General features: G+C 33.6%; 2 protein-coding genes across 6 annotated transcripts; one reads left to right on the plus strand and one right to left on the minus strand.

Moving 5' to 3' along the window:
• Nucleotides 1-144: 144 nt before the first annotated feature.
• Nucleotides 145-1,990, plus strand: LOC126854731 (uncharacterized). 3 transcript variants are annotated; one of them, XM_050601734.1, is made up of 4 exons: nucleotides 145-515; nucleotides 829-871; nucleotides 999-1,156; nucleotides 1,643-1,990. In XM_050601734.1, exons 1-4 carry the CDS (start codon nucleotides 490-492, stop codon nucleotides 1,812-1,814), a joined length of 399 nt encoding a protein of 132 aa, XP_050457691.1. In that variant the 5' UTR covers nucleotides 145-489; the 3' UTR covers nucleotides 1,815-1,990. The 3 variants fall into 3 exon arrangements, with proteins under 3 accessions (XP_050457691.1, XP_050457692.1, XP_050457693.1); XM_050601735.1 differs by having other exon boundaries at nucleotides 1,630-1,783; XM_050601736.1 differs by lacking the exon at nucleotides 1,643-1,990 and adding an exon at nucleotides 1,508-1,628.
• A 26-nt stretch (nucleotides 1,991-2,016) lies between these two features.
• On the minus strand, nucleotides 2,017-6,929 carry LOC126854682 (NAD(+) hydrolase sarm1-like). 3 transcript variants are annotated; one of them, XM_050601644.1, is made up of 5 exons: nucleotides 6,798-6,929; nucleotides 4,099-6,110; nucleotides 3,572-3,738; nucleotides 3,167-3,370; nucleotides 2,017-3,026 (listed from the first exon to the last, which is right to left on the minus strand). In XM_050601644.1, exons 2-5 carry the CDS (start codon nucleotides 6,106-6,108, stop codon nucleotides 2,483-2,485), a joined length of 2,925 nt encoding a protein of 974 aa, XP_050457601.1. In that variant the 5' UTR covers nucleotides 6,109-6,110; nucleotides 6,798-6,929; the 3' UTR covers nucleotides 2,017-2,482. The 3 variants fall into 3 exon arrangements, 2 of the variants coding, with proteins under 2 accessions (XP_050457601.1, XP_050457600.1); XM_050601643.1 differs by lacking the exon at nucleotides 6,798-6,929 and having other exon boundaries at nucleotides 4,099-6,670; XR_007688138.1 differs by lacking the exon at nucleotides 6,798-6,929 and having other exon boundaries at nucleotides 2,968-3,026; nucleotides 3,109-3,370; nucleotides 4,099-6,670.
• Nucleotides 6,930-11,190: the final 4,261 nt, after the last annotated feature.

Genomic DNA, 11,190 nt, shown 5'->3' on the forward strand with positions numbered 1-11,190 from the left:
ATTAATAAATTTCACTAACACTTGACGATATTGTCACTAGTGATGTTTTGAGTCAATGTATTCATTATATGTTTTTCTCTACGTTAATTCGACCGTTTTATGATATTTCATATTTATTTACGTGAGGTTTAAGCGGGACACACACTTTTGCATAAGCGCACAACCATAAACATAAAGAAATTGATTGGTCCACAAACATATGTATGAGGAAATGAACCAATCAATTTCCTCATGCTTATGACTATGCGCTTATGCAAAAGTGTGTGTTCTCCGCTTTATATTACGGTGAGATTTTTATGCTCACATAAAATTGGCGCCAATTCGTTACGTTAAACCAAGATCAGTCAAATTCGTGTCTAATTTATCGTGATAAATGTACTATTTTTTGACTCAACTCTGTACTTTAAAGTGTCGTGGAATATTATTCACAATATTTATATAATAAGTAAAAGCCCTTTTATTAGAAATAATCACGAGAGAGATCATATAATGGTTCGACGAAAATCCGTACCAAGGTTAATAACCCTCAATATTTTCAGTACTTGTGAAGAAACTGTTTATGTTAATTGTTATGATTTTTGTTTAATGTTAGAACTCTCTTTATTTTTTTTTAATGTGATTATTTTTAATAACAATATAAACATAGCTCACAGATATTTCGTTATTTATATGTAGTAGTCTTATGGTTGTCGAAAATCTAATAATTCTTAAATCTTTATTAAATCTAATAATTTAATTTATTATTTATTAATCGTGCCATTGTTTATTAATTACTGAGGATTTCTATTACACCTAATCTTGGTTTATGAAATATAATTTATATTTCAGATCAATCGCCACACCTGAACCTGGGGAAACAGAAAGTAACAGAGTAAGTGGTATTGTTAAATCAGTTATATATACTCATATTTGTATATAAAAATTTGTTTAACGTTATTATAAATTGTTAACATGTCACTTAAATTATTGTCATATAATATTTACTTGTCATTGTTCAGACAAATGTAATAGTGAACAAACGCAAAAGAAAAAGTCGGGTACTGCAAGAGATCAAGCATCTAAGGAGGACTACGCACTTTCTCATACCTAAACTACCTTTTTCGCGATTAATTAGAGAAATTATGATTGATTTATTCCCCAGACAGGAAATTAATAGGTAAATAACATTATTTTTTGATTTTTTTTTTATATAATCACTAATTTTTTGTCAACTGTATGATTCCCTTAAGTTATCTCTTTTTTTCTTTTCTTTTTCTTTTTTCTTTTCTTTTTTTCTATTTTTTGAGGATGTAATTATTAACTACTAATGAAGAATGTTTTTAATCTTTTACTTGCACATACATTGAATGTTTCATGTAAAAATATATAATAAATTATAATGAATTTGAACACATACCTTTTGTAAATAAGATATTTTCACAGAATATGTGCTCCATCCTTCTACATAAACTCGATTGTGCATTACTAGTACTAGTACTATATCACAATATATATGTTTTTTTTACAGAATACACTTTATATTATTAAAAACTTTTTCATATAAAAAAAAATAGAATTTACGAAGACTAAGATATATTCATTTAAGGGAATCCATACAAAAGCTGGTAGATTTGAGATTGATGTGATTAGAACTAATTTACAGGATACAAGCTTCTGCCCTCGAAGCTTTACAAGAGGCAACAGAGATGTATATTGTACAATTCTTCGAGGATGCATTGCTGTTGGCATTGCATGCTAAACGGGTTACTCTTATGCGACACGATATGATTCTAATGCGCAGATTGAGAGGTCGCTCAGATATCATAAATAGATAGGAATCTCATTTGTAATTAAATTGATATTTTTGTATATTTTTTTAGATAAAAAGTATTTTTCATAATATAAATCTTTTCTTCTATTATCGATTAGAATGAATGATAGAAGAGTTTTCATGATTAAATCAAATTTGACAAAAGAAGAATTACATACTAATTATATAAAACTTTTCAAAGTTTTGACGATATTAACAGATGAAAATTTAGCTTTACGTTATTATATTATTATATATTTTATTCGAATGACATTTTGATTACAAAATATTTTAAAAAATATTAAAACTTGGAAACATAAATGATGAATAATGAGTGTTTATCATATTGACTAATGAAAAATATTGCGATATTTATAATCAGAATGTACCTATTATTATGTTAATAAAAAATAGACGTATGATATTTTTGATAAAGAAAAGAACAAATAAGAAAATTTTCTCATGCAATATTTCCTCGAGGCACATAGAAAGGGAGCTGGCGAGAAGCGATGTTGTTTCTAAATAAAATCTATTTTTGAAAAATATTCACATATTCATCTCGATAAAACTCGTAACTTTACGAAACTTTGGTAAAATATACAAGTTTACGATAATCAGGCGGATCTCTTAAGCTATGAATATCGAACTCATGCGAGTCTTCAAATGCGGAGTTCTCTAAAAGAAAAGAACAGTCTAGAAAAATACATTTTCATCCTTGTTCGAGGGCGTTCGCGCATCCTCCATTTCGGACTGTAATTCGACATCATCAGGCATCTTCAATTTCATCTGGGAAACTAGTCTTGATTTAGCTTCTTCGGTATTAGGCTTCTTTTCGTTCTCTTCTGAAACAGGAATGGTTTTATCCTCCTTCGGATTTGTCAACGAATAACTTATCTCACGTTGCGCTTTGTTTTGCTCCTCGCAGGATTCTTCCGCGCTGCTTCTCACGTCTTCATCCAGAATACTGTCCAAACTGCGTGACCTCAGTCTGGATCTGGGAAGCGGTAGTCTTAGATCGATCGCAGAGAAAACCGACATCTTCCGCTCTTGTTCTTGTTGGTGCAGCAATTCTAAAGAACGCGAACGCGTCGATGATGAAGGCGGTTGCTGTGGTGGCCTGCGAGACATTGCCGGACTGCCGCTGGCATTCCCCGAATGCGTGTGCATGAACTTGAGGCGTAGTGACGTGGATGGCAGGTCCATCAACCAACGGGACGGATTTGATTTTTTATTTTTTCTAGAATGCAAAAACATAACTCGTAAACTTAATTCTGCTACATTTTAATGGAATCTAAAATATTTTAGATTTTCTTCTGGACCTTTTGACTCATCAAAACCGATATATTAGAGCTACGATAAATTATCAGGGATAACTACATTCTCGGTATGGCTGTGAGCGGACCATCTAAGTCTCGTCCGCCCGTGGAATCTTTATCGCTGCTCTCGTTACTGTTCATCCACTGATAGTTAGGCGGCTGTCGTATGTTCGTGCTTGGTGTGCTCGGCCGGGTCACGTCCTTGGATGTCATGCGCGAAAGTCCAGTGGATTCAGATCTCACTGATATTTCGCCTCGCATAAATCTTCATGTTGCAAAAAATAAAAATCGAAAAGTTATTTTAACAGTTATCTATATCTCTCAAAGTTTAACTATATAAGCTGTTCATTGTAACTACTCATTTTAGAAAAAAGAATTGTCTTTTTTTTCTTATTTCAAGCTATGTCTTTTTAACTACAGATACAAAAAAGTTTTAAAATTATATAAAAGACTAGTCTTATGTTACCTTTCTAATTTATCTACGCAAGCGTCTTGATAGTCGTGAATCCAGCGGATACCGTTAAAGTAGTAAACCGCCCGCATGTCCTCGGGAAGTTCCTCAGGTTCCGGCCATTGAAAGTTATCAATGATAGGGATTATGTTACATTGCGATTGCAATGCGGCAACAATCTCCTGAAAAATAATCAAACATTATAAAATTTAACATGTAACATTTTAAAGTAATATTTAATTTAATATTTTTAGAGATAGAGAGATTTTTCCTTAAAAATATTTTTTGCAAGATACTATATATCTTTCTTTCTTATTTTTGATAAATTCTTTAAGAAACATATATTACTTAAAAAGTAGATTTATAAAAAAACTTATTCTTTTTATGTATATAATTCTTAGATTAATAAAATGAACAAATAAAAAATAAGCATAATATTTTTATTAAAATTTAATACAAATGAAAATTATAAAATCTATTCAGTCTTTTAAAAAAATCTCGCGGTAAAAAGAATAAACAAGATAACGAATATCAAGATTCACCCTGTGCACCCAATCCTTGCAATCTACGTCACGTATACATCTCTCCAAAGCCGAAGGAGTGAGCACGAGGAGGAAATATTTAGCCTGCCTGATACTCTGCAGCAGACTGTTATCGAATTTGCCAGCTTCGAGCCTCTCGATGTCGATGAACACCGAAAAACCGCGTAACTGCAAGTGTACCTTCAATAGACTCGCCAACTGCGAGCCATTCGATCTACGATAACTAATAAACACGTCGAGCGATTTGTCTGATGATTCATACTCGCATGAGCTGAATTGATTGTGCTGCATGTTCTTGATAGCGTCGAGGATTTTGATTCGGTGCATGCTCTTGGCGATGCCGCACTCGATCAGCAATTGATCCTCCCAGAGATTGCATATCGAATCCTTGTCTACGCCGGCGTTCAACATGCTGTAAGTATAGATGGAGAATTCTTGGCCTATTGATTGCAGAAAGCTATTTAGATTACCGGTGTCACGGCTGCTATAATCGGCTATCTTTTTCAGATTTTGCAACTCTCGAGCGAATCTATAGCGCATGATACCGTTCGTTAAGCCAATGTCCTCTCGTAGATTCTCTTCGGTTAACTGCAGTAACAGATCGCCGTCCACTCGGTTCTCCACAAAGTTTGAGGCAATCTCAGCAAAGCCGATCTGTTTCACCCACTCGCAGACGTCCTCGGTGGACCATAAAGGTACTTGTTGGCTGAGTTTATGTGGAATTTTCTCGCCGATCAATCTTAACGTCTGAGCCGCATACTTAGACGCGATCGCATTAGGACAGCTAGCGACTTCCTTCAATGGCTCAATCGCGCCGATCGTCCGGAATATTTCAATGTTGCTCTGTTGTTTCTTGATGTCTGCCTCCATGCAGAAGTGGAAAGCCGCCAGATTGCGGGCCTCTTCCCGCTTCGAGCGCAAGACCGGCACGAGCCTCTTCAGCCAGTTCTTACTCTGGCCATGAGCGTGCACAAGTTTCGATTTAGCAAACTTGTAATGTGAAGTGACAAACGGCTCGACAAGATCGAGAATGCCGGATTTGAGCACGGCCGCCTCGATCTCCTTGTTGGCAACTAATACAGCAATCGCAAGGCAAGCGTAGTATTTGATGTTATCGTCCTTGTGGAAGGCGAGTGGAAACAGCCACATCGGCACTTTACGCTTTATCATCTCCTCCTGATTCTCGGCGCCGCCGTATAGCGACAAATTCGCAAGCGCTCCTGCACAATGTCGCAGTGTTTTCACATCGTTCTGCCGGCATTCAAACAGCACTGCGTCCAGACCGCCCAGCCGAATCACATCGCTGCACGTGTCTTCGCTGTGCTTGAACAGGTGCTCGAGAATCCCAGTGCCAACGCGCGAATGATTTACCGAATTGGTATTCTTCGTGCACACGCATGCCACATTTACCACCTTTTCCAGGCCGTTCTCCACCACGTAAGCGCGATTCTCCGTGGTCAAACACTGCTCCAGTAGCCTCGCCGAGGAGAACTGTAGCTCGTGATCGTTTGTCACGCAGTTCGACATTAAGAGATCGAGACCGCCGCGCGTCCTCAGGGTATTGCATAGAGTGTAAACCAATTCGTGATCATGTATCGGCACCGCCCAGGCTTTCCGAATGATCTCGCTCACCTTATTCAGCAACTGCAGTGCCTTGCTGCAGCTACCGCTCTTGTTGCCATCGGTGATCGCCTTCAGTCGTCCCATGAAGCTATCAAGAAGTCTACAATACTTGGCAATCGCAAAATGCACATCCTGCGGATTCGACTTAGAACACAATAGATCGAGATCATCCAATGGCAGGGACAGTAGCTCGTCCTCAGCTATCGGCGATTGCATATCGTTCATTAAGTGATTAACCACATTCGCCGCGTTGATCATCGACTTAGATGCGCTCATACTTGTCTTGGACGCAATCGTGATGCTTGACTGCGAGCTTGACACCATGTGCTCCTTGGGGTTGAAGATGCCGGTCAATGCGACTGTCTGTCGTTGCTGCTGTGCCGCCATCGCTTTTTGCATCAAAAATATCATTCGTCGAAAATTAATTTTCGAGCCTTATCAAATACATTTCCATGAAAGTCTCGAGAAATATTATCAAGGATGTTGTTGAGTTTGATAAATATTAGGAGGGATGTGTTTTAAAATATTCTTTTAGATAATGTTCAGGTATTAACAAAGAATGCTAGCAGATGTTTAGCAAAGAATAGTGATGAAAAACGAAGCAACAGAGATATCAATAAAGATTGTTATTCCTCAGTATCATCAGATTCGGCAAGCATTTAAGAATTAGTTTTATTAATATCTTTTATTGAATGATATCATGAGAATATACCGTGATAAAATTTGTAATTGATGTTTATTCAAAAATTTTTGCTTAACCAGCAGTGCACTTTTTTTTATTTTTAAAATCTTAAGTAATTTTTTGTAATTATTAAGATTTTCTTTAGCTTCTCCTTATAATTATAATATTCGTGTTATTGATATTGATACATATTATGTATTCTATTTTGTCATGACTTAACACTCTTAGCGCATTTTCCTTCAATATAAACTCCCCTCCACTAATTATTTGCTAACTAAAGTTTAATACGATAAGAGTGACATATTCTGCAGCTACTTTATTTGTAATTATTTTATGTAAAGTATGAAAAAAAATTTATGATAAAGTGACAAAATCTTTTATATAAATCTTTTACCTTTTCAAGAGAGAACGAGTCGCTCTAGACCTATACCGTTGACACTGCCACTTGTTGTTCTCCTGATGCGACAGATCACCAGCTTTTCAAGGTGGTCCCTGTCCTTCTTGGTTCCTGCAAATAAAAACGCAATCGATATATTTATTCTAATATTTTTCATTATTCTATATTTTTCAAATTATTTGCTTTTTAGTTTTATTTCAATATATTTTTTTATTTTTGTTTCCCCGAAAAAAAAATCGTATCTCAAATTGTAATTGCAATTGATTAATTTCTATTATATATATATATATATATATATATATATATATATATATATATATATAATTCATATCTAATAAAATTAAATGTAAAATGATATTAAATTAAATGTTCAGTCTCTATAAAGATATATACACAGAAATATATCGTATCTCGTCCTTATCACACACACACACACACACACACACACACATTACTAGAATTTTTTTATATTTCGAAGAAGAGAAAAAATACTTTGATTCGAATAATTTTATAATGCTTAAGGCTCCTCGAGTCGCCCGCCATATTGAAATTGCGACAAAAACGAGAATAACACGCTGAGAATTCTTGCGTGCCATTTTTAAATAAAAATATATTTTGATGAAATAATACTATAAATCGTTTTAGCACACGTAAAATTGTAAAATTGTCCGAAAACTATGCTTTTCCCTTGACAATTAATAAAGTGCTGTAAAATGAATGTGATACGAAGCACCTATGCTTTTAGCATAATTTTCGGACGATTTTATAAATGTGCTAATGCAATCTATAATGTTGTTTTATCAAAATATCTTTTTATTTAAAAATGACACGCAAGAATTCTCAGTATTTCATTCTGCTTCTAAAATCACGATTCCAATATGGCCGACTACTCAGGAGCCTTATCGTAGCTAATAAATTCCTCATATAGATAAATATATGCCAATTATATTAAGTAGCATTAAATATCCGATCATATACAACAGTCGCGATGATATAATATGATAATATGATCGCGCGCGATTTACCTTTTCTATCGCACGTTTCTAAACAAAAATATCGATAATACAACGTACTTTTCTCCGCGGCACTTCGTCACACAATGATCCGCATTGTAATAAAAGTACATCGATCTTGTTCATCTCGAATGTTGATCTCTCTTCTCCTCTCCTTTCTTCACACTCTCTTGATGTATTTCTCCAAATATAATTCGAGTGTGTCGTCACGACCGCCAATCGCGCAACTTGTTAAGCTCAATTTATTACTACTCCGATCCTATTATATTCCACTTTGCTCCGTGATTCGTTCACGATAATGTCGCAAATAAATATATTATCGAAGGAGAAATGTGATATCGTTGCGAAAGGTTTGGCCGTCTCGATTGATGTAGTCTCATCTGCAGCTCGAAGAGCATTTATCGTTCATGATTGATGAGCATTTTCGTTCTGATAGAACGATAGAACAATTAATAACAATAGCAATTTTTATATTTTATTAAATTTAAACATTCTCAGTAATTCGAATACTAAAGTCGTCCTCGAAGCAACCGAGTACATTTATTACAGTTCTTGCGCGTATCTATTTTCTGATATCGAAACATACGATACGAGATTCATTTCACTTTTCATATGGAAATAAAATCGAAATGACATTTCTTTTTATTGAAGATAGAATTACGCATTACTCGAAATAAATATCTTTTATCACAGAAAATAATTCACACACATTTGGCGAATATTTATAAATTTAAAAAATCAATAATTGCCCATTACTTATCGTCAAATTAATTGTAAAAATTCCTTAGTAGGCAATCAACAGGTAAATAACATTATCTTTTTTTTTCATTTTTTTATGTAACCACTGATTTTTTGCTAACTATATATGCTTCTCTTAAGTTATCGCTTGTTTTCTTTTTTTATATTTTTTGAGGATATAATTATTTTAAGGATATTATTAATTAAAAACATTTTTAATCTTTTACATGCACATGCATTGAATGTTTCATGTATAAAATATGTAATAAATTATAATATATATAAATACATACCTTTTGTAAATAAGATATTTTCCCAGAATATGTGCTTTCCTTCTATATAAACGATTATATGCGTATAAAATACTATATCACAATCTATATATAGGCTTTTTTTAAAGAATACATTATATTATTAAAAACTTTTTCATATAAAAAAGATAGAATTTACGAAGGCTAACATATATTTGTTCAAGGGGATCCATACAACATCTGGTAGATTAAAGATTGATGTGATTAGAACTAATTTACAAAATATGAAAAATTTCTGCCCTCAAAACTTTACAACTGACAGCAGAGATGTACAACGCACAATTTTTCGAGAATACATTAGAATTATATCGTATCGCATAACCCGTTTAGCGTTGCACGCTAAACGGGTTATACGATACGATATAATTCTAATGCACAGACTGAGAGGCCACTCGGATATCATCAATAAATAAGAATCTTACTTGTAATTAAATTGATATTTTTATAAATTTTTTTAGCTAAAAAGTATTTCTTGTAATATAAATCTTTTTTTCCATGGAAAGAATAAATGATAGAAAAGTTTTCGTGATATTAAATCAAATTTGAATAATGATAAAAGAAGAATTATACATACTAATTATATAAAATTTTTTTAAATTTTGACGATATTGTTAACAGTTGAAAAATTAGTTTTACGTCATTATATTCATTTGAATGACATTTTGTTTGCAAAACATAAAAAAAAGATATTAATTGGAAACACGAATGATGAATAATGAATGTTTAAGAGTTATATTGACTAATGAAAAATATTGCGAAAATTAGAATCAGAATATACCTATTATTGTATTAATAAAACATCAACGTTTAATATTTTTGATAAAAAAAAAAAACGAATAAAAAAAATTCTCCATAAATGATTTTCTCATGCAATATTTCCTCGAGGCACTCAAAAAAGGAAGCTGAGGAGAAGCGATGTTGTTTCGCTAAATAAAATTTATTTTTGAGAAACATTCAAACATAATCGATAAAACTCGTAACTTTACGAAACTTTGGTAAAATATACAGTTTTACGATAATCAGGCGGATCTCTTAAGCTACGAATATCGAAGCGTCGACTCTCGATGAGAGCCGACTATCAGCGATTGGTACGATAAAAACAGTGTTAAATAATAAAATATCGCGCGACTCGAGGGACGGTTACGATTGTGTATCGGATGTTCGGTAATTAGCGTGTTTATTGCGCACAATGTATCTTACCGCAAGTTGATACCATTTTTTTCCTGGTGATGATATTCAGATGTGAATAATTCACAATCAATTGAAAACGTAGATATTTTAGAATAGGAAAGTAGGAATCGTATAAATTGATAAGTAAAGCTGTTTTCTTTAACCAATTTTAGATGAATTCTATTTTAATGGAATCTTAACTCGAAGTATAGCTACCAAGATATTTAAATTCGAAAATATTCTAAGAGCTGCACAAAAAAAGAAAAAACCAACGTGACATACATTCGATTAAATATTGATAAAGAAAAAATTCCTTTCTGTTTTGACTTCTCAAAGGTCTTCTCCGCTTTCAAGAAGGAATGTCGCTTGATCACGAACACTACTACCGAACACACCGTGCGTTTGTTTATAATGTTTCTGTTATTAGCTGCGACAAGAACAACCATAATTCGTGACCATGCGAGTCACACGCGTCTTTAAACGCAGAGTTCTCTAAAAGAAAAGAACTGTCTAGAAAAATAGTATTACAAATAACGATCTCGCCACCTTAGCTAAACGTTCTCGATGCGTTCGTTCGTTTCTAACATATACAATGTAATGTATCTGTATAATGTATACAATACAATTCAACGAGAGAAAAATACAATACAAAAGGGCACCTGGAAAAGCAGGCTAAATTCGCGTAAACATACGTATCCCGAATCTTGGGACTTCTATGAAGACACTTGTCGCATGTTTAGGCACAACATTTCGCTATATACTTTCATGCTGCCTGTCATTGTACACGATGCGGAATTCCGCACAAAATTCAGAATATATCTTCGCATCGCGAAAGTAAATACGCAAAGTTATTCAGTGCTGCGAAATTCAGAAATCGCCGCAATAGCAACCGCTGAAATTTTTCGCAAACAATGACTTGAAAGACACCGAAGACTCCCAAATAACGTTTAAAAGATATTTAAATAATTTCTTCGACTACACTTTCTTTAATAGAGTTTTTAAATGCGCCTTTTAATTTTTTAAACTAAATCTAAGATTTAGTGTATAATCCTAAAAATATCTAAAATACTTTTTAAGAAGCTCAAACTTCTTTTCGCGTTTTTGGATATCTAAATTTTTTTAAAAAGTTTTGAAGCTACCAACGAGACTTTCTGGAAA

Source organism: Cataglyphis hispanica, chromosome 14 (genome assembly GCF_021464435.1).
Source record: "Cataglyphis hispanica isolate Lineage 1 chromosome 14, ULB_Chis1_1.0, whole genome shotgun sequence".
Taxonomy (NCBI): Eukaryota; Metazoa; Arthropoda; class Insecta; order Hymenoptera; family Formicidae; genus Cataglyphis; species Cataglyphis hispanica.